The 25,306-nt window shown below is 35.9% G+C and overlaps 1 protein-coding gene across 3 annotated transcripts in view; it reads right to left on the bottom strand.

Annotated features, from left to right (window-relative positions):
- WDR11 (WD repeat domain 11) overlaps positions 1-25,306 on the bottom strand; it is a 54,551-nt gene that overhangs the window by 9,771 nt on the left and 19,474 nt on the right. For all 3 annotated transcript variants that reach the window (XR_003797109.1, XM_029245869.1, XM_029245868.1), the window contains exons 11-19: positions 22,644-22,728; positions 16,790-16,896; positions 14,357-14,432; positions 9,784-9,892; positions 7,672-7,796; positions 6,826-6,973; positions 2,550-2,656; positions 2,009-2,123; positions 1,457-1,628 (exon numbers count right to left, since the gene is read on the bottom strand). Coding sequence is in view for 2 of the 3 variants with exons in the window: in XM_029245869.1 (XP_029101702.1) it covers positions 1,457-1,628; positions 2,009-2,123; positions 2,550-2,656; positions 6,826-6,973; positions 7,672-7,796; positions 9,784-9,892; positions 14,357-14,432; positions 16,790-16,896; positions 22,644-22,728 (1,044 nt within the window). In the remaining variant the exon portion in view is untranslated. The remainder of the gene's footprint in view (positions 1-1,456; positions 1,629-2,008; positions 2,124-2,549; positions 2,657-6,825; positions 6,974-7,671; positions 7,797-9,783; positions 9,893-14,356; positions 14,433-16,789; positions 16,897-22,643; positions 22,729-25,306) is intronic.

Genomic DNA, 25,306 nt, shown 5'->3' with positions numbered 1-25,306 from the left:
CTGGCTGAGGTCACACCAACAGAGACTGGATAGGAATAATTTTTTTTTTTTTTTTAGTATTAGGAAAACTTTAAAAGAAAAATGTAATCTAAACTCTGGCTGCAGGCCAGCCGTTCGGGTATGGTATTAAACATGTGCTAATGATGGGCTCTAATTCTGTAGTCAGTTTAATTTAAAAATAAGTACCCTGGCTATGGAGATTTTTAGATACAAATTTTAAGTTAAAGGTCAAAGAAAAGCTTCTCAAACATTTAGATTATATTTGCACACTTCTTTACCTAGAATTAGTAACTAAAAGAAAAATCATCCTTGAAATTCCCTCCATTTCCTTAATAACTTTATGTTTAAAATAGTATCTATGCTTGTCTTTCCCTAGGAGGAAGTCCTGTTACTTCCGCAGAGCTGGCAGGTGTCTCAAGGACAGATATGGGAATGCAATGCTCAATTTCTGCCTCAGCAGATGGCAGACACGGTTACAGAATAAGAGGTGGTGGTTCCCAAATACAGTGAGAGTGGGACAGTGACAAAAACAAAAGCACACCTAATGTAAGGTAGCCCAGCCAACATGAACAACAACTTGGTAGTGCCTCAAGCACAAACATAACATGAAGGGGCAGGTTTTCAAAACACTATTGCCTCTGAATGTGCCAAAGATTGACTCTACAAAGGTATAGACAATTCCCAGAGCTGACAGTTTCTAAGATGAAACTCAATAAATGACTAAACAATTCTCTAATGAAATTTTTTACAGATCAGATAGCTTAAAGTGTACACCAAATATATGCTTGGAGAAAACTTAATGAAGGAAGTCTGATTTTCAAGTAGATTGATGGGTGCATTCACAAACTTTTCATCCTTCTTTTACAGTCACAGTTATTTTTGCTAAAATATTTTTCATTCTGGAAAAAAAAATCTCAAAGCATAAACCATACAAAACCATACAAAAAAGGGTAAGGTAGTGCAATCATCTAATTTTGTTTTGACTGGCCCTTTAACAAGCCATAAGATGGGCATCAAAATTCATGATACTCGGAACACTTTCCAAAGTGATTTCTCCATGATGCATGGTTGAGAAAGATATAAGGCTCACTATTAAAAAGCCAGCAGCACCTTATCACTAGATTTATGTCCTCTAATGAGTTCTCCTAAAGTCTGAGGAAGCCATTTTTATAAATGTAAACATCTTTGATCTTTTGACAGAGCACTCAGAAAAGGGTCAAGGAAGGGGCGCTTGGTAAACCAGAGTCAGGGAATGATTGACGTCTGCAGTTACAAAGAGTCTAGCATCTCAGCAATAAAAACACTCAAGCTTTAAGTTAATATATAATATTTTCTTAAACTCAGATTCCTAGAAAGCAAGACTGAGATGAAACAGAAGCATCTCTCTCCCCTGAAGAGAGCAGCTGGTGCAAAATAAAGACAGGTTTCCAAGCATCCTTTCCCTAAAACTCCATACCAGTTAACTCCTGTTCATCCATCCTAAAACAGGTGGACTTCATGGACATCTCCAGGACCCTGATACACCCATCATCTGAAGCCAGGATCACTTTATCTGATGTACACCAGTCCACGTCCAGTATCCGAAAGGTTACATTTCTTCCACTTCTTAAACTGCTCACCATCTGAACCTTCAAGAGTGAATTTGATTGTCACTTTCACAAAGAAAAGGAAGATGTTAATCATTCTGGATTAAACAGTCAAGGAAAGACAGCGCCTGTGGCAAAGGTCCAGTTTACGTTCAAAACTGAACAGTCTTTGGCAGTCTACCTTCCACATGCAGACTGCATTTTAAAGGTCCCAAAGATAGTGATAACATTAAAAATCTGTTGAGCTATCACCTTTAAAACAGAAATACTGTGAAAGAAAAATTTTAAAGGAAGAAAACTTTTAATAAGCTTGACAAACCCATTACATAGTTTTCATTTCTAAGTCAGAAGGAAGAAAAATATACATAGTTCCTATGGCCAGCAGCTTCATTTGCAGTGTACCCACGTGGAGCTGGGCCTACCTCTTTAGTATCCCATACTTCAGCTCCATCATTGTACATTGCTATTAATTTTTGGTTTCCTTTACCAGGGGCAAAACGAATCTTCCTCACCCAACTTCGGTGTGTAGGTATTCCTCTGAGGACAAACAAACAAAAACCAAAACACCAATATGAAGTAGAGTAATATCTCATCATCAAGAGATATGTCCAATGTCTCTTTCTATTTCTGTTTTTGACAAGGTCTAGTGATGTGACAGGAGAATCTCTGCTTTCTGGGACAGGGGCCACGTATAAGAGAAAGTGTCTGCTCTTTAACAATGGCTGGAATAGTGTCCCAGGACTTCTGCATGAGCCATCTGCAGATAAGGGTCTTCTATGAATGTTCCAGAGTTTGGCTCAAGGCCCTTCCTCCCAAGTTCAGTGACAAGAGACCCAATGGTCCAAGCTCCACATGACCATATTTGGTGACCCTGCTTATTACCAAGTCACAAGCCTCCAATGGAACCATACCAAGAGATTTTTTTTTTAAACCAAATAACACGATTGCATTTTTGACTCATACCTGGATACTCTGCCTTTCAAATCCCAAAAATTTAAATTTCCATCCACATCTCCAAGAACTAATGTATCACCTTTCCAAGCGATGCAGGTAATACTACCCATACTTCCCTAGAAAACAACAGCAACAAATACACATCAATTTCACCACTTATAAGCAGTCATAACAGAGAAATATTTTTATTTAATAACTGTGATAAAATAATTAAGATATTTTAATAAAACCTAATTAAAAACGGTTTTGCTTTAGTAAGAACGTCATCAAACACTAACAGAGTTCAGACACTACGAGAGCTACCTAGCATTTCGATTTCAACTAGGAAGAACCAGGAGATTTCAGTTAGATAGACATTGTTATCTGAACTAGGTTTATAGAAAAGGGATGTCTTTTGAGGGAGAACTACTTCAGAGAAAAGAAAATTAAAAGAAGAAAAAAAGAGAAGGAAAGGACACCCTTTCAAGAGAGCTCCTGTCTCCAAGTTATCCCTCACTGCAAAAGGATAAATAAATCTATTCTGGGGGAAACTTAAAGCTGTTTCACAGCTAATTGTTCAGCAATTTTTCTATTGAAAGAGAGGATCCATCACTATGTAGTACATCTGAAACTAACATAATATTGTATGCCAACTATATTTCAATTAAAAAAAAAGAAAGAAAAAGGGGATCCAGAGCTTCACTGATACCTTCTGGAATAAAGAAGGTGAAAAGATACTGGGTATTAAAGGCATCTGCACAATTTGAAATCACAGAAGGCTCTGCAGAGAAGTTACACAGGGAAACACAAATATAAGAATGAAACACTACTGTAATAAATCCAAGTGGGGAGAAAGGAGCTTCAAGATCTAACACATGCACAGAGGTCATGTGATGGAGAGCCGAGGAGCCTGGGCTCTGGGGTCAGCTGCCTGGGCTTGAATCCAAGCTTTATCATTTAATTTGCTGTGTGATTTGGGGCATGTTTACTAATCTTTCTGTGCCTAGAATTTATCATCAATAAAGTATGGTAAGCTCACAGAACTTGAGGAGTTCCTATTAGTGTTAATAAATTTCTACAGGTAAAGGCTTTATGACAATGCCTGCCACAGAGTAAACAGTCAATACATGTTAGCTATTAAATAATATTATTGCTCAATTACTTTTCTACTTATTCTCTACTTATATTAAAAGAAATCTTGTTTCTTAATTTATAGAACAATGTAAAACTTCACGTGTTTAGCTCTCATGCCATCGATAGTAAGAAGGAGGAAAGCTCCAAGGGTTTGCCAAATTGGCTATTAGTAGACTTGCACACACACCAAATACTGCGTAAATCATAATGTTAGTCAAGAAACAGAAGAAAAAATTGGATTAAGTATTTTAATGAATTCAATTAATAAAAAACTTAGAAAGCTATGTTAAATAGAGTTCTGTATAGTATAAAGATCTTATTTCTATTCTCCTGACCATATTAACAGAATGTTTAAGAATTTGCCTTTAAATTTACTTTTTCAGTCTTAAATTTTTTTTTACATTTTATAATCTTAGTTTCTAACTTCTAAAAATTAGAATATTAAAGTTTAAATTTGCCCAGAAATCAGTGTTACCAGCTTAGAATTACAAGTGATGTATTAATACAACTGCACAATTAAACAACTCAGACCTTTCTACCTAAGAGCTTGTTGATGGGATATAAACCATATGGAAAGTCTAAGGTGCTTTCAGAGGATGTGGCACAAACTCGCTTTGTGGCTCCAAATAATCCCAAGAGAACCAGTGTAAGATTTAAAACTCTATGATAGAGTATTATTAGTTGACATGGATATGTTGCCTACGTGTAAAATGTGATGTTCAAAAGATCAGAAGTAAGGCTGGCAGCAAAGCAAAGATATTCATTCTCTCCTGCTATTCTGGTTTTCTGAATAAAGGCAGTCAGTCAACTATAAACTCTCCATGAGAACATAATTTAAAATGTCAAGCTTTCTGCTTCTTTTCCATTTTTATATACTGTTAGTTCTGGGGCCAAAACTCAGGGGAAGTTTCAACTCAAAACAAATGTTTAACACTTTACATTTGGGAGGAGGGTAAGATAAATATTGGATTAAAATAAACAAACAGGGCTTCCCTGGTGGCGCAGTGGTTGAGAGTCTGCCTGCCGATGCAGGGGACACGGGTTCGTGCCCCGGTCCGGGAAGATCCCACATGCCGCGGAGCGGCTAGGCCCGTGAGCCATGGCCGCTGATCCTGCGCGTCCGGAGCCTGTGCTCCGCAACGGGAGAGGCCGCAACAGTGAGAGGCCCGCGTACCGCAAAAAAAATAATAAATAAATAAATAATAAAAAAATAAACAAACAAAACCTCTGCCTAAATTCTACATATTTATTAGTCATTGAAAAATATTCTGATTACTGCAAATAAAAATAATGAACCAAAACCAATTTCTCATGTTTTATATAGTAGATGCTTAATTCTCTTTCCCTAAAAATAATCTGCTCTAAAATACGCACTAATTTCACTAATAAGGCTGGATCCTTATTAGGATGGTCATTCCTTGAGGAAGCTGCTTCTAGCTGTGGAATAAAATGGTCTGGCAGGCAGAATAGAGACTTGCTATATCCTGACTTCAGATCTCCATAAAACAGTGTAGAATCTTAAAAGCTGTGTGGTGCAATAATCCTGAAAGAAGCAGTTACAAAGAGAAAAATTCATGTGTCTAATGTTCAAAAATTTTTACTTTTTTTAGGGTGGGGGGGAACTAGAATCTCAAAAATTATTGGATTATTTCTATTCTAATCTCAAATGTGACGTGATTAGAGAGACTGAGCTATTTGCAAGTGCCACAATCGGAGTTCAGATGGGTCCTTCTCTGGAGTCTAGAGGAGCTCTGAATATTACTAAGAAAGCAAACTGACTTTCCAGAGGACAGCTCATTACACTGCAACTCTTATGCCCATACCCTTTAACCGTAGCTTTTCTTGCTACACACTTAAAGTTACTGCTCCTACTTATAACTACCAAATATCAACTTTTCACATTTGCATTATTTTCACACTAGTGAAAACTTTTGGCAATATTAGAGAGTTTAAAATAGACATTACTAAGTCTCAGATATGAATTGTTCTATATAACAGTAAAAATGTAATTACAGTTTGAAAAGCACTTTCACATGCTAGTTTCAATTTTTATCAATGAAGGTTTTTTGGATGCCCTCAATTCTTCTAAAGCTGTTAATAAGGAAGATGTGGTAGCCAGCCCCTAAGAGGCCCACCCCCCTACCTGATTCTGCCTTTGGTATTCACGTCCTTTGGTAGTCACCTCTCACAATGAACAGTGACCCAACAGCATACTGTGAAAATGTGACTTCTGAAAACAAGGTCCTAAAAGACATTGCAGCTTTCTTTTGCTCTCTCTTTGATCACTCGCTCTGGAGGAAGCTAGCTGCCATGTCTGAGGACACTCAGGCAGCCCTGTGGAGAGGTTCATGTGAGGAAGAACCAAGGCCTCTCATCACACTCAGCATTAACAGCCATGTGAGTGAGCCATGTGGGAAGGGGATCCCCTGCCCCAGCCAACATCCTCACTGCAACCTCATGAGGGTTGGCATTCACCTACAACATTCCATTTTTAGATGGCAATTTTAAATCAATATATATATATATTTAAAAAACCATCTCATCCTCCAGTTAACGGTTATAGTATTATTCGTTAACAAAAACATTTTCTTCATCCATCCATTAAAAACAACCTGTGAGATACACATTGACACAATTAACTACAAAACCTTGGTTAGAGAACTCCACAAGCCCAGAGGAGGATATATATGTTAGTAAATATTAATAAATATTTTTATACCTACAACTGATTACTATTACCCAAAAATAATACTAGATTTTAGTCAAATCCTTCAGGATAATGCTTGAAATGGAAAGAAGAGAAACTAGAGTCAGACAGACAGACCTGGCTTTAAAATGCTGCTCTGCCATCTCACTAGGCTGTGCAACCTGGGGAAAGTTACTCACTCTCCCTCAGTCTTGTCATAGATAAAATGTAAATAATTCCTCATGGATTATTATAGTGATAAAAATGAGTAACACACGGTTAAGTATTTAATCGAAACAGTTATAATGCTATTCTCTAGCAGTATGGAACAAGTTTAATCAGTGATAATAGCTCCTTAGTAAAGTTTATTTACATTACACTTTTCTGAGATAGTTTTCACACTCAACTATGGCTTCACTGGATATAGAACCAATAAGGACTTTAATAAGAAATCTTAATGAAGATTTAATCACAGGTTGGACTCACATCTGGTGGAATCCGAGCGCTATCTTTCACTGAGTTTCCTTCAACAGTGAGATGATAAACTTGGCCATCATTATCGGTAAACACAAAATGCTCCCGGGCAGAGATGTTCTGACTGAGTTCAGATTTACTCTCAGCCTCCTGCAACAAGCTTTGGGATAGAGGAAAATAAGATAAAGATATTTCTTTTCCCTCAAGTGACATAATTAATTAACTCACCCCAAATACAGATGCATTAACAGGGGGTCAAAACCATTTAAAAAAAAAAGAAAGGCTGAAACTAATCTTTGCCTAGTAATAACAGGAAAACACAAATTATTCCGAATGCCACGAGTGAACACTTACCCTGCACAGAAAAATGTGGTGATCTAGACCTCACACAAGAAAAAAATCCTTTTTGCTGTTTCTGCTGCAGAACAGAGGCCTTACCTCGACTCATCATTCTCTCTGAAGTTTTTTATTTGTAAATTTAGTGGGGATGGGGGCGGGGTGGTACCTAAGTTAGAATCCCTAATACATTTCCTTTGGTGAACATAAATGACAATGTGACCCATCTGGATATTCATGCTACATTCATTTGAATTTCAGAAGCTGAAGTTTACGGAGCAGAAGGGCACTGAGAATGATCATATTCACTAACGGGTGCTGATGTGTAGGTGTTACTGCACAGGTTACTGCTGCAAACTGCACCAAGCAATGCAATACTAAAACTAACTCTATAGTAATATGAGCATGTACTGAAACACCAACGTATGTTCAAAAGCAGACTAGAGGTGCCTTGGGATGACACTTGTCAATTTCCCAACCATGTCTTGGCTATTACAAATGACAGGGGCGGAAACAGGGTACCTGATCACAGATGACTCAACAACGCTCAGCTCTGTATCTGAGACCACGGTCTGGCGGGCCATGGCCTCTCGGGTAGCCAGCTGTTTCTTTCTTAGGCTCTTCAAGTTGTGAGAAGGTGACCACTCCTGTGAAGCAAAGACAGACATGCCCGCAAGTGATCAGTTTCTCTGTCAAAGAACGCTTCCAGAAGAGCTGGGCATACCCGCCACTGCCCAGCGTCACTTATTATTACTACACATGAATTCACAATTTGTTCTTAGGTTTTACTTTTTTCAGAAAGGTTGAATGAATGCATCTTCATTACAGCTTATGGTAGAATATTTTAATGATCTACCTCTAATCTTCAATTACAGCTTAAGGGAAAAGAGCTTAATGGCCAACTCCAACAGGTTTTAAACTTTTGATGCTTTCATTTTTTACAGAATGAAAATAATACATTTAATTATGGTATCTCCCACTCCTTACCTCCCCACCTCCCCCTTAGGTTCACAAGGTGAGATGATCACACTCCTCCAATCATGGCCCATTATCATCTGTAGGTCCACCCCAAACCTCTCCTTTTATTTATTTATTCCTGCTTATTCTAATGCATTTAATCTAACATCCTCTCATATGTATAAATTCTTAACATGTAGTTATTTTACATGCACATATTTGTGATCTGCATTAACAGTAGTGTGTTACATATCTCATCCTGTTTCTAACTCTTTTTACTCAGTGCAATGTATTCAAGTCCCACCTCTGTTGTTTCTGCATGTTATATAACACTCCATAGGTACATCTGCCAATTTTTAGCCTAGTTTTTAGTTTAGTTTAGTTTCCCAGCAAAAGACACCCAGATTGTCTCTATACTCTCCTCACGGCAAATTACACTGCAGTCAATATCCTCACAAAAGTTCCTGTATGACCAGAAGCTGATCAGCTGGAACACAGAGGATGTCTGTGTTTGCCTAAGTGCTGCCAGTTTGCTCTGCAGAATGGCTTCACTGGTCTAGATACCTATCAGCAGCGCCAAGGAATCCCTATAGCCCATATTACACCCACATGGGATGCTACCTGGCTTTCCACTTTTTGTTCGTCTAAAAGGTACATCATGGTTATTTTACTTTGCACATCTCAAAACCTATGAGTTTGAACATTTCTTCACATGCTTGTTTGGCCTTTTAGGTTTCCCTGCCATTCATTAACTGTTCACATGCTTGTTCGTCCTTCCACTGGGGCTCCTGTCACTTCATTGCTGGAGTTCCCACAATACTAATCCCTTAGAGGGATTAGTTAACCCTTTGTCCATCTTAGACACTGGAAAATTTCTTTTTTCAACTTGTCTTCTATATTTAACCTTGACAATGGTCTGATTCATTGAATAGAAAGCACCAATCTTGATATAATCAAATTCATTCAATTTTTTCGCCTTTTGGTTTGAGCTTCAGATATCCCCTTTTGCCCCAGAATAGAAAAATATTCTTCTGTATTTGTATTAATTTTATAGTTTTACTTTTGTTTACATTTAGGTCATTAATCCTGTGGAGCCCACCTCTGAATATGGTATTATGCAGAGATCCAGTATTTTTCTCCATAAAGTGAGACAGTTTCCCCAATACTGCCTACTAAACAGTCTGTCCCTCCTCTTGGGTTTGTGAGCTACTTTACTGTACATTCAGTTTCCAAACATTCATGGGTCTGTTAATGAGCTCTTTATTATACTGATCCATTTCTCTTTCTTGGGCCAATATGACATTGCTTTTATTTCTACGGTTTAATAATATGTACTGTATGGGGTAGGATGCGTCCGACCCCCACCCATACTGCCTACATTACTCCTCTTTTTTCAAGGTTGACTATGACCTTTATTTTTCCATAAATATTTTAGAATATGTTTATCATGTTCTTCAAAATATCTAAATTAAACGTTAATTGGAATTTAATATAATATTAGCTTAACCCATCCAAGAAAATAAGAGTTGTCTCCATTTGTTTAGATCATCTTCTCTGAATACACATTTTTGACAAGAAAATACACAGGAGTAGTGATTTCAATTCAAGCTAAAGAAAAATATTCATCACGTATATACATACCTAAATAAACTGTTTACTTCTTAAATTGTAACTTACCAAAGCAGTTATTGCAGGGAAGTTTTTGGACATTTCTCTAAGAATGGTACAGGTCCTAACATCCCATAACTCCAGGGGTTTATCTTTGAATACAACTGCCAAATACTGTCTAAAATAAACAAAATTACTAAATAAACCTCTTTTTGCAAAATTTTCACAAGCAGTGCAAATAAAAAGTTCAGTAAATCAGAAAACTCAGATGACACATTCTAAACAAAGAGAATTTAAACTAACCTTTAGCCCTCATGATTAACAGTCCTAAGAAGGTAAAGCTCTAAAATGACCTGTGAGAGCCACATAGCCATAAGTAGGCAAGGAGCCCAGTTCAGAATGATGAGAAAAGGCATGAGTTCACATCCTGGTGCCACATATTACAATAACCCTCCTGAGGCTCAATTTTCTCATCAACACATGAAAATACCACTACTTACATCAATGGATTGATTGGTATGCAGGTTACGGTAAAAATTAAATGAAAAAGTAAGTAAAGTTTCTATCATGCCGACAGTGAGGAAATGTGACAGAGTAGGAAGATCCCTGTAGCGCAGTGTTATCAAAGGACTCCCACTTGATAATTATGTGACCTCAGACAAACCATGTGACCTTCTGAGTTTTATTCTGCTTATCTGTAAAATGGCAACACCTGTCTTACATACCTCACTAAATACTGTAAGGATAAAAATAAACAAAAACGACCAGCACACATGAAAGACTTTTATAAACCGTGATGGATTATACAAATGCAAAATGTTACATTTTTTATTATATCTAATATAAAAACAAGTAAAGGCGTGTATGTAAATAACTAATATAAAAGAGAATCTGGTAAATGCTATAAAGATTCACTATGAAAGTTGAGATTAATTTTGACAATAGGAAAATGGCATTCTAGGCAGAGTTACAAGTGTGATAAATGGCAAAAGACAGGAAAGGACACAGGGTGTTTGGGGGAACATGCTGTTTGAAATGCAAAGTATGTGAGAGCAATCATCATGAGAAAGAAGGCTAAAATGTGAATTTTGGATTCACATTATAAAATCCCTAAGACACCCTAAAATGCAATGCTAGCATGTGCAGAGATTCATCCCGCAGAGAAGAGCAGATCACTGAGTTTTGAAGCAGTGGTGATAATGTGATCAGTTGTTTAAGATGTATTAATTTAGCAGGCTTGTGTAGAGTCAAGACTGACTGGAAATAGAAGAGACTGGAGTCCAAACAGTTTGAACAATTCTCAAACTTCTTAGTCCCAGGACTCCCTTACATTTAAAAGAATTATTGAGGCTCTCCTCCAAAGAACTTTTGTTCTTATGTGGGTTATACTAACTGATATTTTGCATATGAGAAATTAAACCTAATATAATTATAAACTATATTAATTCACTCAAAATGAAAAAAAGAGAAAATAACTACCAAGATGGTAGATGAAAACATATGCCATATTCGTAATTACATTAAATATGAATAATTTAAACAATGCAATTAGAAGCAAAGATTATCAGATCAAACAGTAAAACAAGTCCCTATTATATGCTCTCTGTAAGAAATCAACTTTAAAGACAGAGATAAGTTACAAATAGGAGGAAGGAAAAAGATATACCATACAAACACTAATCAAAAGAAAGCTAGAGTGGCTATACTAATCAGACAGATCGGACAAACTTCTGAACAAAGAATATTAACAATGATAAAGAAGTCAATGAATCAAAAGGATATGATAGGCATGGCAGTCAAGGAAACAGAAAACCGAAAACCACAGAGAAAAATCAAAGAAACCACAGAAGTTTCTTTGAAAAAATTAATAAAATTGACATAATTTACTGATTATCAGAAATGAAAGAGACATTACTCAGATCACACAGCCATTAAAAGAATAAGGGAATTATTATGAACAAGCTTATATCAATAAATTCAACAACTTCAATGAAATGAATGGACAGATTACTTGAAAGACACCAACTACCAAAGCGTACTGAAAGAAATATATATATATAACCGGAATAGTTTGGCATCTATGAAAGATGAGTTTATATTTAAAAACTTAACTGCAAAAAAAATTCTAGGCCCAGATGGGTTCCTCAGTGAATTCGCCCTATTTAAGGAAGAAATAATATCAATTCTACACAAACTCGCCTAGAAAAAAGAAGAGGAGGAAATATTTCACAACGCATTTTACAAGGCCATTACCTTGATTCCAAAACCAGTCAAGGATATTACACAAAAACTAGACCAATATCCTTCATGAACTCAGATGCAAAAATCCCTAATAAAGTATCAGTAAATCAAACCCAACAATATATCAAAATATTAGCAAATCAAATCCACTAATACATCATGACCAAGTGGAGTTTATCCCAGGAATGTCAAGTTTAACATCTGAGAAATCAAGCAATATAATTCACCATATTAAGCCAACTTAAAGAACAAAACAAAAACACACCAAATGATGATGTCCATAAATGCAGAAAAAGCATATGACAAAATTCAACACCTACTCAATGATACAGAGTTTCAGCAAACTAGGAACAAAAAACTTCCTCAACCTGATAAAGGGCATCTACATGTATCTACAACAATATCTTTCTAGATATGTCTCCTCAGGCAAGGGAAAGAAAAGCAAAAATAAACAAATGGGATTACATCAAAATAAAAAGCTTCTGCACAGCAAAGGGAACAATAAATAAAACAAAAAAGACAACCTACCGAATGGGAGAAGATATTTGCAAATGATATATCCAATAAGGGGTTAATATCCAAAAATATATAAAGAACTCATACAACTCCCCAACAAAAAGACAAACAACCTGATTAAAAACTGGGCAGAGGAAGTGAACAGACTTTTTCCCAAAGACATACAGATGACACGTGAAAAGGTGTTCAACATCACTAATTACTTGGAAATGCAAATCAAAACCATAATGAGATATCACTTCACACCTGTCAGAATGGCTATTATCAAAAAGATAAGAAGTAAGTATTGGTAAGGACGCGGAGAAAAGGGAACCCTCAGTTGGTGGAAATGTAAATTGGTGCAGCCACTATGGAAGACAGTATGAAGATTCCTAAAAAAATTAAGAATAGAACTACCATATGATCCAGTTATCCCACTTCTGGGTATTTATCCAAAAAACACTAATCCGAAAAGACACCTGCATCTCCCATGTTCATCATCACATTAATTACAATAGCCAAGATACAGAATCAACTTAAGTGCCCATCAACAGAGGAATGGATAAAGAAGATGTGGTATATATATATATAAATATATATATATATATATATATATATATAAAACAATGGAATATTATTCATCCATAAAAAGAATATCCTGCCATTTGCAACAATGTGAATGGACCATAAGGATATTATGCTAAGTGAAATAAGTCAGAGGAAGACAAATACCATGTGATTTTACTCATATGTGGAATATAAAAAAATAAACAAATTAACAAAACAAAACAAATAAAAATAAACAAGTAGATACAGAGAACAGAGTAGTGGTTACCAGAGGGAAAGAGGTAGGAAAGAGGGCAAAATGGGTAAAGGAGATCAAATGTATGGTGACCGATGGAAAATAAATTTTTGGTGGTGAGCACGCTGTAGGGTACACAGAAGTATAAATACAGTGTTGTACACATGAAACTTACATAATGTTATAAATAAATATTACCTCAGTAAAAAATTAACTATTTCAGTATATAAATAATAATTGAAAATCGAAATAAAAAAAGAAAAAACACCATTTATAATAGCATCAAAGAAAAAACAAAAAATAATTCACAAATGATGTGTAAGACCTATAAGCTGGAAACTACACAATATTATTGAAAGAAATTAAAGAACTAAATAAGTGGAGAGATACACCACGTTCACGAATCACAAAACTCGGTAGACATCAATTCCTCCCCATGTTGATCCATGGATGCAATGCAATGAAAATCAAAATTCTAGGAAGCTTTGTGGTAAAACTGATAAGTTGAGTCTAAAGTTTATATGGAAATGCAAAGAGCCTCGAAAAGCTAAAGCAATTTTAAAAACAATTTCAGAGTGCTTACTCCTTCTTTCTTTGTTCTTTTGATTAATTTAATTCAGTCTCTGTTGTCAATAATCCTGCTTTACATTTATTTTCCCTTGGAACAAAAAACTCAGAAACTTACTGGAATTAGATCTAAATTACAAATAAGGAAAATGAATTCTTTTACTCAGTAAACCCAAACTGAGGTGGAAGTTGAAATAAGAATTCCACCAGATAACAAATAACATTTCTTAGTGAGTGACAGGCATTTATATCAACATAGCTATAGTGGAACACAATGGGGTTACTGGTCTTAGCAATCTAATGAAATGTTAAGGTTCAGATAAGTTACCTTGTCTTTTTAGAAGTGGAGAATTAAAAGCAATAGCAACTTAATTTTGCGATTAAAATATTTTCTTTGATATGGCTGCACATCACAGTTTGCTATCACTAAGAAATTCTATATGCATGGCATGCATACTCTCACTTTCTTAAAGATAAAAAAATCCTTGAGATTACCTTGTGAGAAGACCAGAGAATTTTTTTTAGGATGACACTTACTTCAAATGAGATACTTTAATCATTTCGATGGGCGATTCATCATTACCTCGTTCACCACGAAAAGCAATGCTCCTACCTTTAATTGCAAATATTAAAAGGTAAAAAAGCACATAAAACATGTAAGAAACTAAAAGCTGTACCAATGTAATTTGATCAGTGCTACCCTCTATTCCTGTTCCCTCTTCCATTGCTTCTAAGCTGTTTCTAATAATCTAAATTCAAAAGTATTCTCAAGTATTCAAAACTATTACAAGTTAAAGACCAACAGTATATTACTTACATTCAAATATCTACTTTATAAAAAGATATTTTCTTTTTTTATAGAATTTCTTGAAGTCCTTCTGTGGTTTCTTTCAAATAATTTAATCTTAGAAATTTAGAAATGCCAATTTCTAAAGTTTTAATGCATCTATGGTAAAGCAGCTGCTTACTGTACAAACTACTGGTACATTCAAGGCAATATAAATATTTTCATGTTTACAAATACTAATTAGTGGAGAAAACACTCTTTGAACAGGTATTTAAGATTTCTTGTCCCATGTGCAAAATACTCAACTACAATATTTTGACATGTTCCTATCAAAAGGTCTCTATAAACTGAAACTGGGGAATATTAAGAATTAGTTAATAGCCAAAGAAGCTAAATGGTTTTCTATAACTTAAAAAATGCAAGTTCTACTTTATGTTTGAACAAATATACATATTTTTTGGCTGCATTGGGTCTTTGTTGCTGCACGTGGGCTTTCTCTAGTTGTGACGAGCGGGGGCTGCTCTTCATTGTGGTGTGTGGGCTCTCATTGTGGTGGCTTCTCTTGTTGCAGAGCATGGGCTCTAGGCGCACGGGCTCAGTAGTTGTGGCACACAGGCCCTAGAGCGTGCAGGCTTCAGTAGTTGCGGCACGTGGTCTCAGTAGTTGTGGCGCACAGGCTCAGTAGTTGTGGCTCAAGGGCTTAGTTGCTCCATGGCATGTGAGATCTTCCCGGACCAGGGATCGAACCCGTTTCCCCTGCATTAGTAGGTGGATTCTTAACCACTGTGCCACCAGGGAAGTCCCTGAACAAATATATTTTAATATCTTTTCCTAGATTTCTATTACATTAAACAAAAGAGAGAACATACTCAATTCAAAGACAAGTGGACGCCTATATGCCTCCCTGCTCTTCAATGCCATCAAACAGAAGCTCACTATTATTATTCGCCAAACACCCTACATCCTTTCCTGGCTCTGCTAGTCGGCTGCCCTCCTTAGAAGACAAGGTTGTAAAAGTCTATAATCTATGAATTTAAATGTCCCACCTAAAAAGTCAGTAACTATTACTTAGAAATTTGTTCCTCAAAAATAAATCTGTGAAAGACAGATTTTAAGTTATCTAACAGTCCTAGACCTGAGCTGATTAGAAAAAACTGAACAGGCATTTTTTTAGTGAATGATACTACAGAACAGCATTTCATCCCTGGGCTACCATGTACCTACAGTGACCAGTGCCAGTTTATTGGCAACTCAGGAATGTAGGGATAGGGGTCACCAGGCAGGTCATTTCCAATTTGACTAGAGCAACACTGGACTAAAGTGGGGCTAATTCTTTGAGGTTTAGTAACATACTCTGATAAGTAAGAACAACTATAAATTAGAAATATATACTGAGAATACAAGGAAGCAACCATATATATGATTTATTATACACACAGGTAACTTATTAGTTAAAACTATCCACATATATTCATATTGCTAAGCCATTTAAAAAAAAACTCCCCACAATTTTGTAAAAAAAAAAAAAAAAATTTTTGAAATCATTCCATGTGCTATATATAAAATAATATAAAACCTTCACCTTACTCTATTTTCAAGTTCGTATTTTGAAACTCACTGGGCTATAGGTTTTTAACAATTGTGAACAGGTTACTTTACTGGAATATTTCCTATTGTAAAGTCTTTAAGCTCCGAAATTAAGTTTTCCTATTTAGCCAGCCAGAGATTATCAAAAGTTTTAAATTTAAGCAATTAAAAAGAATCCTTATTTATAAGATTTTTAAGGGTTTCACGCAAAGGCCAAAATTTTTAAAAGAGAATCTAATAAAGTGTAACTACAAAGACTGATTTTAAAACTGTACTTCTGGTTATCTACAACAATGTACTTGAAAGTACAACTGATACCATATTTATGAATCTGTCCATTCAGGCTAATGGTACTCTATTTACCATGCACTTGTGTTAACATAATTTGCATACAATGATGAGTCTTTTCTAAGGCAATTATTATAGAACAACCAAAAAATAACTATATAAACATAGAATATATAAAAATGAATATATAAATGAGAAAAAATTCCAAGGTGAAAGAAAGTACTTTGGAACATGTTTTATAAATAGCAACATCTTTGATCAATATGATGGTGCCATTTTAAATATCGTAATAGTCTAAATACACAAACCTGTTGGAAGATCAACCAGCTGAAGTTCGTTCCTCACTAATCCCATGTTGTTTGGTGTTGAGGTAGAAAAAGAAAGAAAACCAGTTAAACTCGTCCATTCAATACCCCTATAATGAGAAATTAAACAAAGATTAATCTAATATTCTTTTTTTGTCTGAAAAATTTATTTGAAAAATAAGTTTTTTCTATGACCTAAATTTTATTATACAAGTTAATTAAGGAATTATATTAATATGACATTTATTTGAGGCTATATTATCATACATTTCCAACATATATAAAATTATTTCTAATAAAACTTTATCTCCAAATCCAATAAAAAGACAGGTTATCAGAATTCATAGCACTAAAATAGCTATTAAAATCTGCCAAAGGAGTCACAACACAGTATTTGCCAAGAATTCCACTGTTTAAAAACAAGTGGTACAGAAATATTCTGGGCAGACTGCTTAAAGTTGAGTACACGTAGGAACTTTATCAAATTTTATCAAAACTCTTAGTTGGTTAGGAAGCAGAAATTCCTGAAGCAAACAATACAAACTGAGCTATTAGATTTGGAAGTGGATGAACGTTCCAAACAGTATGTCAATTAGAGAAAAGCATAAAAGAAAAATCAGACACGTATGACAAGACAGTAACCTATCAACCTAATGTCCTGGGAGTCCCCTTTATTTGGGACTGATAGTAGGTGAGTCCATGTTTTTTTCCCACTAACAGAACTGGTTTCACCATCAATGACAAATGGGGGGACCCAGGACAAGGGAATTCATCAGAGTCACAAAAAGAAGTGAGAAACACTACTATTACCCTGCATTGCTTACAAGGTAATAGAGCTGACTGGGAGGCAAGTCTAAACCTCTGTTCTATATGCAATTGCTCATCAGCATTTACAGGACAACCATTTTTAACAATGACATAACGTCTATGGCTGCTTTCACGATACAATGGCAGGGCTGAGTAACTGTGACAGAAATTTTATGGCCTACAAAGCTTAAAATATTTGCCATCTGTCCTTTACAGAAAATGTTTGCTGACCTCTGATCTAGTTTTTCCACTTCTACTCCAATTTGAATGCTATTGCTAGATTTAGCATTAATACTGCTCTGAACATGTCTCTCACCTGCCCAAGAAAAGGTATCAATACAATGGCTCCTGCATCAAATCCAAACTCTTCTGTGTGACTTTCAAAGCCATTCGGCATGAAACTTACCTCTCAATCATCTGAACCTTGTGTTAAAAAGGTTCAGATGTTAAAAACCTTGCTATTTTAACTAGAGTAGCTTTTCCTCACTGACCCCTGTGTACCCACCTACTTGTCTTTTCTCAGAGGAGCAAAGATAATCCCAAGAGAACTGAAAATAATATTTGCAACAGCAGGGAATTACTGTAGTTATCAATTTATAACTCTTCAAATGTCAAGTTGTGTTGAAACACTCAGATTAGGCTGCTAAAAACGGAGAACTCTTGAGAACTTCCATGACTGGAACGACCCCTCTCCTTCCCTCTTCAAATACTATCTAGCATCAAGTCTCAGCTCCAGTACTTACTAGCTCTGTGCTCCTCTACCTCTCAGTTTCCTCATCTGCTGTGCAGGAGTAATAACACTGAGTGCATAGAGAAGGCCTGACACAGAGTAAGCACTGTATGTATTCATAATCACCATCAATAATTACTCTTATTTCAAGATCTAACTCAAGCCCTATTTTCTTCACTAGGCCTCCTCATTTACTATACTCAAACTGCACCTATAGAGACTACAATATAAGTTGGTTAATTATTCACTGGAAAAGTCCATTTGTCTTGTTTCTCTTTCTTTCCCCTAACACACAGTACTCATTAATTTTTCTACTGAGAGTGAACAAAAGGAGACAAGAATCATTTTGAACTTCTGTTCTCTAAATAAGTCTGGTAGCTTCAATCAGATCTGTTTACCCACAGAAACCTTACGATATACTTTCCAAGTCTTGCTGCTGGCAATCTGAACTACTTATACTCCAGTATAGTAATGCCACTACCTCTGGACAGTAAAAATTTCAGTCCTCCCACTTTTCATTTATTATTTTTAAAAATACATCTGTTAGGTACCCCATATATGCCGGTGCCTGTGTTATTAAGTACCCAGTACATGCTAGCGACTTTGCCAGGCTAGGGAATACAGCTGTGAATGAGACGGAGGTAACTGTTGTCCTTCAGGAGCCTACAATCTAGCAGAAAACAGACATTATACAAGTGCATCCGGTATTATCTATCTCAAAAGAGAACAGTGCTGAGTTCAACAGGAGCTTGTAAGAGTCACATGGAATCTGGTCTCAGGGGCCAGGCTGGGCTTCCTGGGGAAACATTAAAGCTGAGACTCAAAGGGCAAATAGGGTTTTGCCTGAAAGCCTCAACAGCTTTCAGTGGAAACGACAGTGCGACTGATGGAGAAGCTCTGCAGTAGACTGTAGTCTCTTAGAAGGGAGGTACCATGCCCTGTCTCTCTAAGCACGTGACAGGCACTCAGCAAATTCCGTTAGATTAAAAGAATGATGTCCAAAAAAAGCCTACCATGCCTCCTTATGTTTCTAAGTGCCGTACATATTCAGAGAAGTGCCTTCCCCCCAGTTTACAGGATGCCCCAGTGTTCAGGATATAGCAGAACACGGGGGGCTGCTTATTTATAATCGAGCACCACAAGTGTGCTGCCTTTGAGCAGATTCCAGCAGCAGCCCGTACATCTGACTCCTACTGATCAACTAAAGAAATAAAAATCGAGTTGGACTTCAAAGTGCATTAGATAAGGAGGGTATTGTTTCTCAAAAGAAAAGAATGAAAACTCTTGTCAAACACAGCTGAGCACAACACTGCTTCCAGGATTAGAAAACCATTGTCTAGGTTTAACCACACACTGAGCTCTATAAAAACTCTTAAGAACAGCAGCTCATTTTCTGACTCAGTCTAAGTTTGTTTTGTAGCATTCCTTGCTACTGAACAATTGTAACCTTAGAATCTACCAATAGGGATTCAGTGTTCTGACTCCTATAGATTCCCAAGTTGGGCCTGTTCACCTGTATTGGGGATGCTACCTTAGCTACTTCTCAACACTGGGTGGCTGGGGGGAGCAAACACTTTCTGAAAGGTCTTGAAGTCCTACCGTTTTATGAAACTAACTTCGGCAAATGTACAGACAGACAAAATAGAGATCATGTTACTTTCCACAAATTACTCAATGTGCTCCAAGCAATACTGAGTCAATCAGTGTTTTGATACCCATATAAACTACTGTTTTAACAATTTCTGACACTGAAAATAGTATTGGGCTATACTATTGTAATTTTAGCCTATTGGACAAAGACACCAACTAATAATATAAGAACTCTAGTAATCTAAGAAAACCTATATGTACCACTCTACATTATTTACTTCTAGGTATCTTCCACTGGATTATAAGCTTCCCAGGTTTCGTCTGTTTACAGGCATACAGAAGAGGCTCAATATATATTTCATATTTGTAAAGCATAACTGGTTAAAACATCATAGCTTTCAAAAAACGCATAGATGCAACTACCTGTAGTTAGGCAGCACCAGGCCGTACGTATGCTAAAGACTGAAGTACTTAAGATGAAGTGGTTTTTAAAAACACTTTTAGTACTAAGTAGAAAAACAACTTTCTAAAGTTGGCCTTTAATTTGCATATGAGTATCTAGAACATACTGGGTTTACTGCTAATAAGTTCAGCAATTTTTATAGCACATCTGTGAAATTTTCATAATGGCTTTTAATTGTAATACTATAATTGCATTAACTGAAACACAAAGACAGCAGTATTTTAGCATCCTTTTGGGCACCATCTCTGGATGTAAAATGTGAATTATCTTCAAAATGGCAATTAAGAGGGAAAATTTATATTTAAAAAAAATGGAGCATACTTGCATGATTGTTCACAACACTAGCCTGACTGAGTAGCATACCCCTTAGAGTTATTTGGTACCCCAAGTAACACATTATAAATAATTTTGGTGTCAATAACAAATATTATCATAACGTGTAAGTCATGTATTTAGTGACATCTATGACCTGAACAACCAGGATAACAATCTTACTTACAGCAAATAGCTCACTGATTTACTAGTTATCTTGTCTTTATTAGAGATTACATACTGTGGTGATCATTTCACAATATATACAAGTATTGAATTATTACACTGTACATCTGAAACTAATATATCTCAACTGTACCTCAATATAAATAAATAAACAAACAAATAAATAAATAAGATTTCAGTGTTCCGAAAAAAATGACAATGTGCTTGATTTTCCAGAAGCATGTACCAAATTCCTGGCATTAATCCTGGCTTAGTCAACATTTTTATCTTATTGCCAAAATGTTTCCAACTAATCTATGTGAATATTTTAGCTGGAGATTTAGCACATGTATCCTAAGAGCTCAGTTCTGAAGCCTGAAACGCCTGGATTGAATTCCATGTAGCTTTTTGTGACTCCACAATACTCAGTTCTTCTTCTGTAAATTGGGAATAATAATAGTGCCTACTGCATAGAGTTCTAGTGAGGATTCAAGGAAACAATGCCTGAAAAGTATTAACACTTAACATAATCCTTAGAACAAATGCTGAGTAAATTGTGAGTTTTGATTGATTGGTGTTTGCCATAAAAGGGAACACTGCAAACAAAAGCCAGGGGTGAAAGGAAATGTCAAGAGAAGAAACGCAGACAGGAAAGAAAGGAAGAGAGAAGGTATCAGTGGCAGCAGGGACTACTGGAAGGAGAGAGAAAGGATGAACAACAGCCTAGAAGGATCCAAGCAGTTACCTGTGTCTCTGCACCCCAAAAGCCTAACACTTTTGAAGACATTACTCCTCCATGTAGATGTATTTAGGGAGATACTGTAGGGGCATAGCATAAGGTGGCGATAAACAGTCACTCAGGCTGTACCAAAAAATCATGCACTTGAAAGAATAAGGCAACATAAACTCTTCAGAAACTTCCATCACAATCAGAAGTTGTGATACTTCAAGGGTTGACCCTTCCCCATTTAGAAAACGCATTTATTCCGAATAATGTGCACACTAAGGGTTCACTAAGAATTTTAACGTACACATGAGAACCATAACTATAATATAATGTACAGAAGTGAGAAATGGCCTTTCGGATACATCTGTTCCAACATCATCAAAAAATACTGGAAGATTAATAAATTTATATTATATATGTGTAACTTTACAATCCATCATTGCCAGGGCAAAGAAAGGAATATAGTCATGTGATCAGCAAGATAATGCTATGGAGCAGGTATGTATGTACTTTATTTTTATTTATTTTTAAAAAATTTTTATTGGAGTGGCATGTATGTACTTTAAAACAGAAAGCAAGAGTCATCCTTCTGTTCTGTTAGCCTTCCCTCAGATACCTCTGCATACAGAGAACTCATAAAACAGATCACATCTCAAAATGAAAGAATAAATGAGATTAATTAACAATTTAAATGACCTTATTCAAAATTTTCACGAGCAGTCCTACTGAGGGATCTTTACAGAAAAGGAAAACAAACTATATAAACTGGAACAAGGGAACAGAGTGATATCCAGTGAGAAAATAGCCTTGGCCTTAGGAGAAATAAATAAGATGCAGAAATAAAGTGAGAAAAAAATTCTCCACTGCATAATGTTCTCTACAAAGTAAACAATTAGTACTCATCCTTAATGAACATAGCCATTAGTTGGACATGAATATGCATTACTCAAAGTTTTCAGTCAAATAATCACCACTGCAGAGTATTCAGTGTAGAAAAGTCCACAAGAACTTTTTTCTGGTATTACATATGTTTATAATCTCAATATCCCAATGACAGACTCACTTGACTTCACACGAGTGGATGCTTAACTCCTTGTGCAGCAGCCCACTGGTGAGATGGTACACCAGGACAGAGCCGTTACTTGTACCTATTAAAATGACATAGTAGAGGAGAATTAATCTAGTGGAAGTTCCAAATCTAACAAAAGTCTTTTCTCAAGATTTCAATTATTTTACAACGTCTATATTTTATGAAAGGAACCCAAGCTAGGTGTGAAGAAAGAGTAAACTTCTCTGTCTTCCCTCTCATCAAAAATGGGCTTAGGGCTTCCCTGGTGGTGCAGTGGTTGAGAGTCCGCCTGCCGATGCAGGGGACACGGGTTTGTGCCCAGGTCCGGGAAGATCCCACATGCCGCGGAGCGGCTGGGCCCGTGAGCCATGGCCGCTGAGCCTGCGCGTCCGGAGCCTGTGCTCCGCAACGGGAGAGGCCAGAACAGTGAGAGGCCCGCGTAACGCAAAAAAAAAAAAAAAAAAAAAGGGCTTAATCTCATGTGCTCTGTAATCTTACCTAAATCCAGGGACAGATTTTCAAAGACTTCACAACCTAATTCAATACACACAAAATCTGAAGATGCACCTTCTTAAGCTTTTTGAATTTATTGTAACTGATCCTCAAAAAGGCAACCTAGCAGAACTCATTAACCAGATTTCTCTAGTTTTCTTTACAAAGATTTTGGTTTTGTTCTGTCTTTAACATTAAATACATCACAAAGTAAAGCAAAGTACAGTGGTTCACTGTGGATTTTACAGTTAAAGAAGCCTGAGTTTAAGCCCTGGCTCTGCCCTTACTTTTGCAAATTACTTGCCCACACTACATTTGTGTTAGTATCCCTTTAACATGGGAATAATGGAAAATCTATTTGTTGGAGATTAAATGAGAAACATACGTAAAACACTTAGTACAACACTCTGCACAAAGTAAGTACATGATTATTACTATTTCTGTTATCACTGTAATTATGATTTGTAGTTATTATTACGCCTAAAGCTTTTCGTGGCCTCAGGTAATATGTCTAAATTTTAATTAGAAGAGACATGGCCACTTGAGAAAGTAACACTTTCTTGAGAAAGTAATGTTTCAGCCCTTAACATGTTTTTATAAGTCAAGCAAGAAAAGTGAACAATGTAAGTGGTTGCACAATCACTTTCTCACTGCACATGACTTAAAAGAATTAATGGATTCATACAAAGCAATAGAATGTAGAAATAATAATAATATAATAACAATAAATGTAAAAATGCTAGGCAATTTCCAATTTTAGCTAACTTGCTGAATTAAAGCTTCAGAAATTTCTTGCAAAACTATTCTAGTTTACACTTGCTTACTTTTATCACCTATTCTACAGTATCTTCTAGTACTGAGAAAATATCTAAAGAATTACTAAAACTTTTCAATTATCAGATGTTCATAATAATCATATGATTTCTACATTCTGCACATTTTGATGATGTTGAAACTATGATTTAATACTTAAGGGGCCCAAGAAGAAGTAATTCTGGCTGAACTCTGCTTCACTTTTCTAATGACTCTGCAAGACTTTAGGCACTTATATTTTTTGCTTTTACTTTGTTATTATACTAAATTCAATAAATGACTTGCTATTCACTATATACCAGCACAATACAGCTTATTCTACAATGGAAATCTCAGAGCCTGACTCAGCTCTTGTTATCTAGCTATCCCAAGAAGTAATTTTCTCCAAGAAATGAATAAATTCCTAAATTGAAAGAGAAGGTATACTGACATTGTACAGAGATGTACATACTATGGTCACTGACCAATCCCAACTGAAACCTCAATGAGAATTTTAATATGAATCAATAGTTTCTAAAATAAAAATTAAACATCTATCTGCATTTATATAAATCTGGACACCTGTAAACGCAGACCACTGAACCTTAAAATTCAAATCACTTTCAAAAGATAATAATGGAAAAAATGGGAAAATAAGAGTAGTGCCAAACAGTAATACTCAAATGAGCCATTAGGGCTCACAAGTCAGCCATTAAGTTGAGACACACTGGCCATAAGGTCGGGTTTTCATTTTAGGAAAAAAAAGAATCACAAATCACATGTTTATAGACCTTCTGGGAAAAAGCCAGAAGTCAAACCAATAGCATCTTAAGAAAAATGTTGACAATTTCAAACAAATATATTATTGTTCAAAATTTTAGAGAAATGAATTTTAACCTTATGTATTTAGTAGCAAATAGAAATTTGGTCCTCTCTGTAAAAGAAATCAGTTTAATCCCATTACCATGAAATTACTGTGACAGCAAGTTGGAAACCCAGACCAATTTCTTTTATCTACAACATAAAAATATGCAATTTCAACCCAAAAGGCAAATCTTTAGTTTATAAAGACAATAGCCACTTTAAACACAATAAAACCAGGTTTAACATACAATTCTTAGCACATGAAGAAACTTGCTATTATTAAACTATTAAGTGTGACTATATTATTAGTTAACAAAAACTAATAACAAAATGACATGCACAGGAAGAGCTTGAGATGGTTCAAGAAAAGACAAGGAGTCTGGTTTCAGCATTACACAGGGACTTTCCTCCTGACATTTTAGAGATGTACCCATGGTATCAGGGTCTCTATCATCTGGTGTCAGGTGAATGAGTTATCATTGTGATTAAAAAAGATTAATAGAACAGAA

This window comes from Monodon monoceros, unplaced genomic scaffold, assembly GCF_005190385.1.
Source record: "Monodon monoceros isolate NGI ecotype Baffin Bay Population unplaced genomic scaffold, NGI_Narwhal_1 Super_Scaffold_4, whole genome shotgun sequence".
Taxonomy (NCBI): domain Eukaryota; kingdom Metazoa; phylum Chordata; class Mammalia; order Artiodactyla; family Monodontidae; genus Monodon; species Monodon monoceros.
This window is presented reverse-complemented; position numbering and strand designations above follow the sequence as displayed.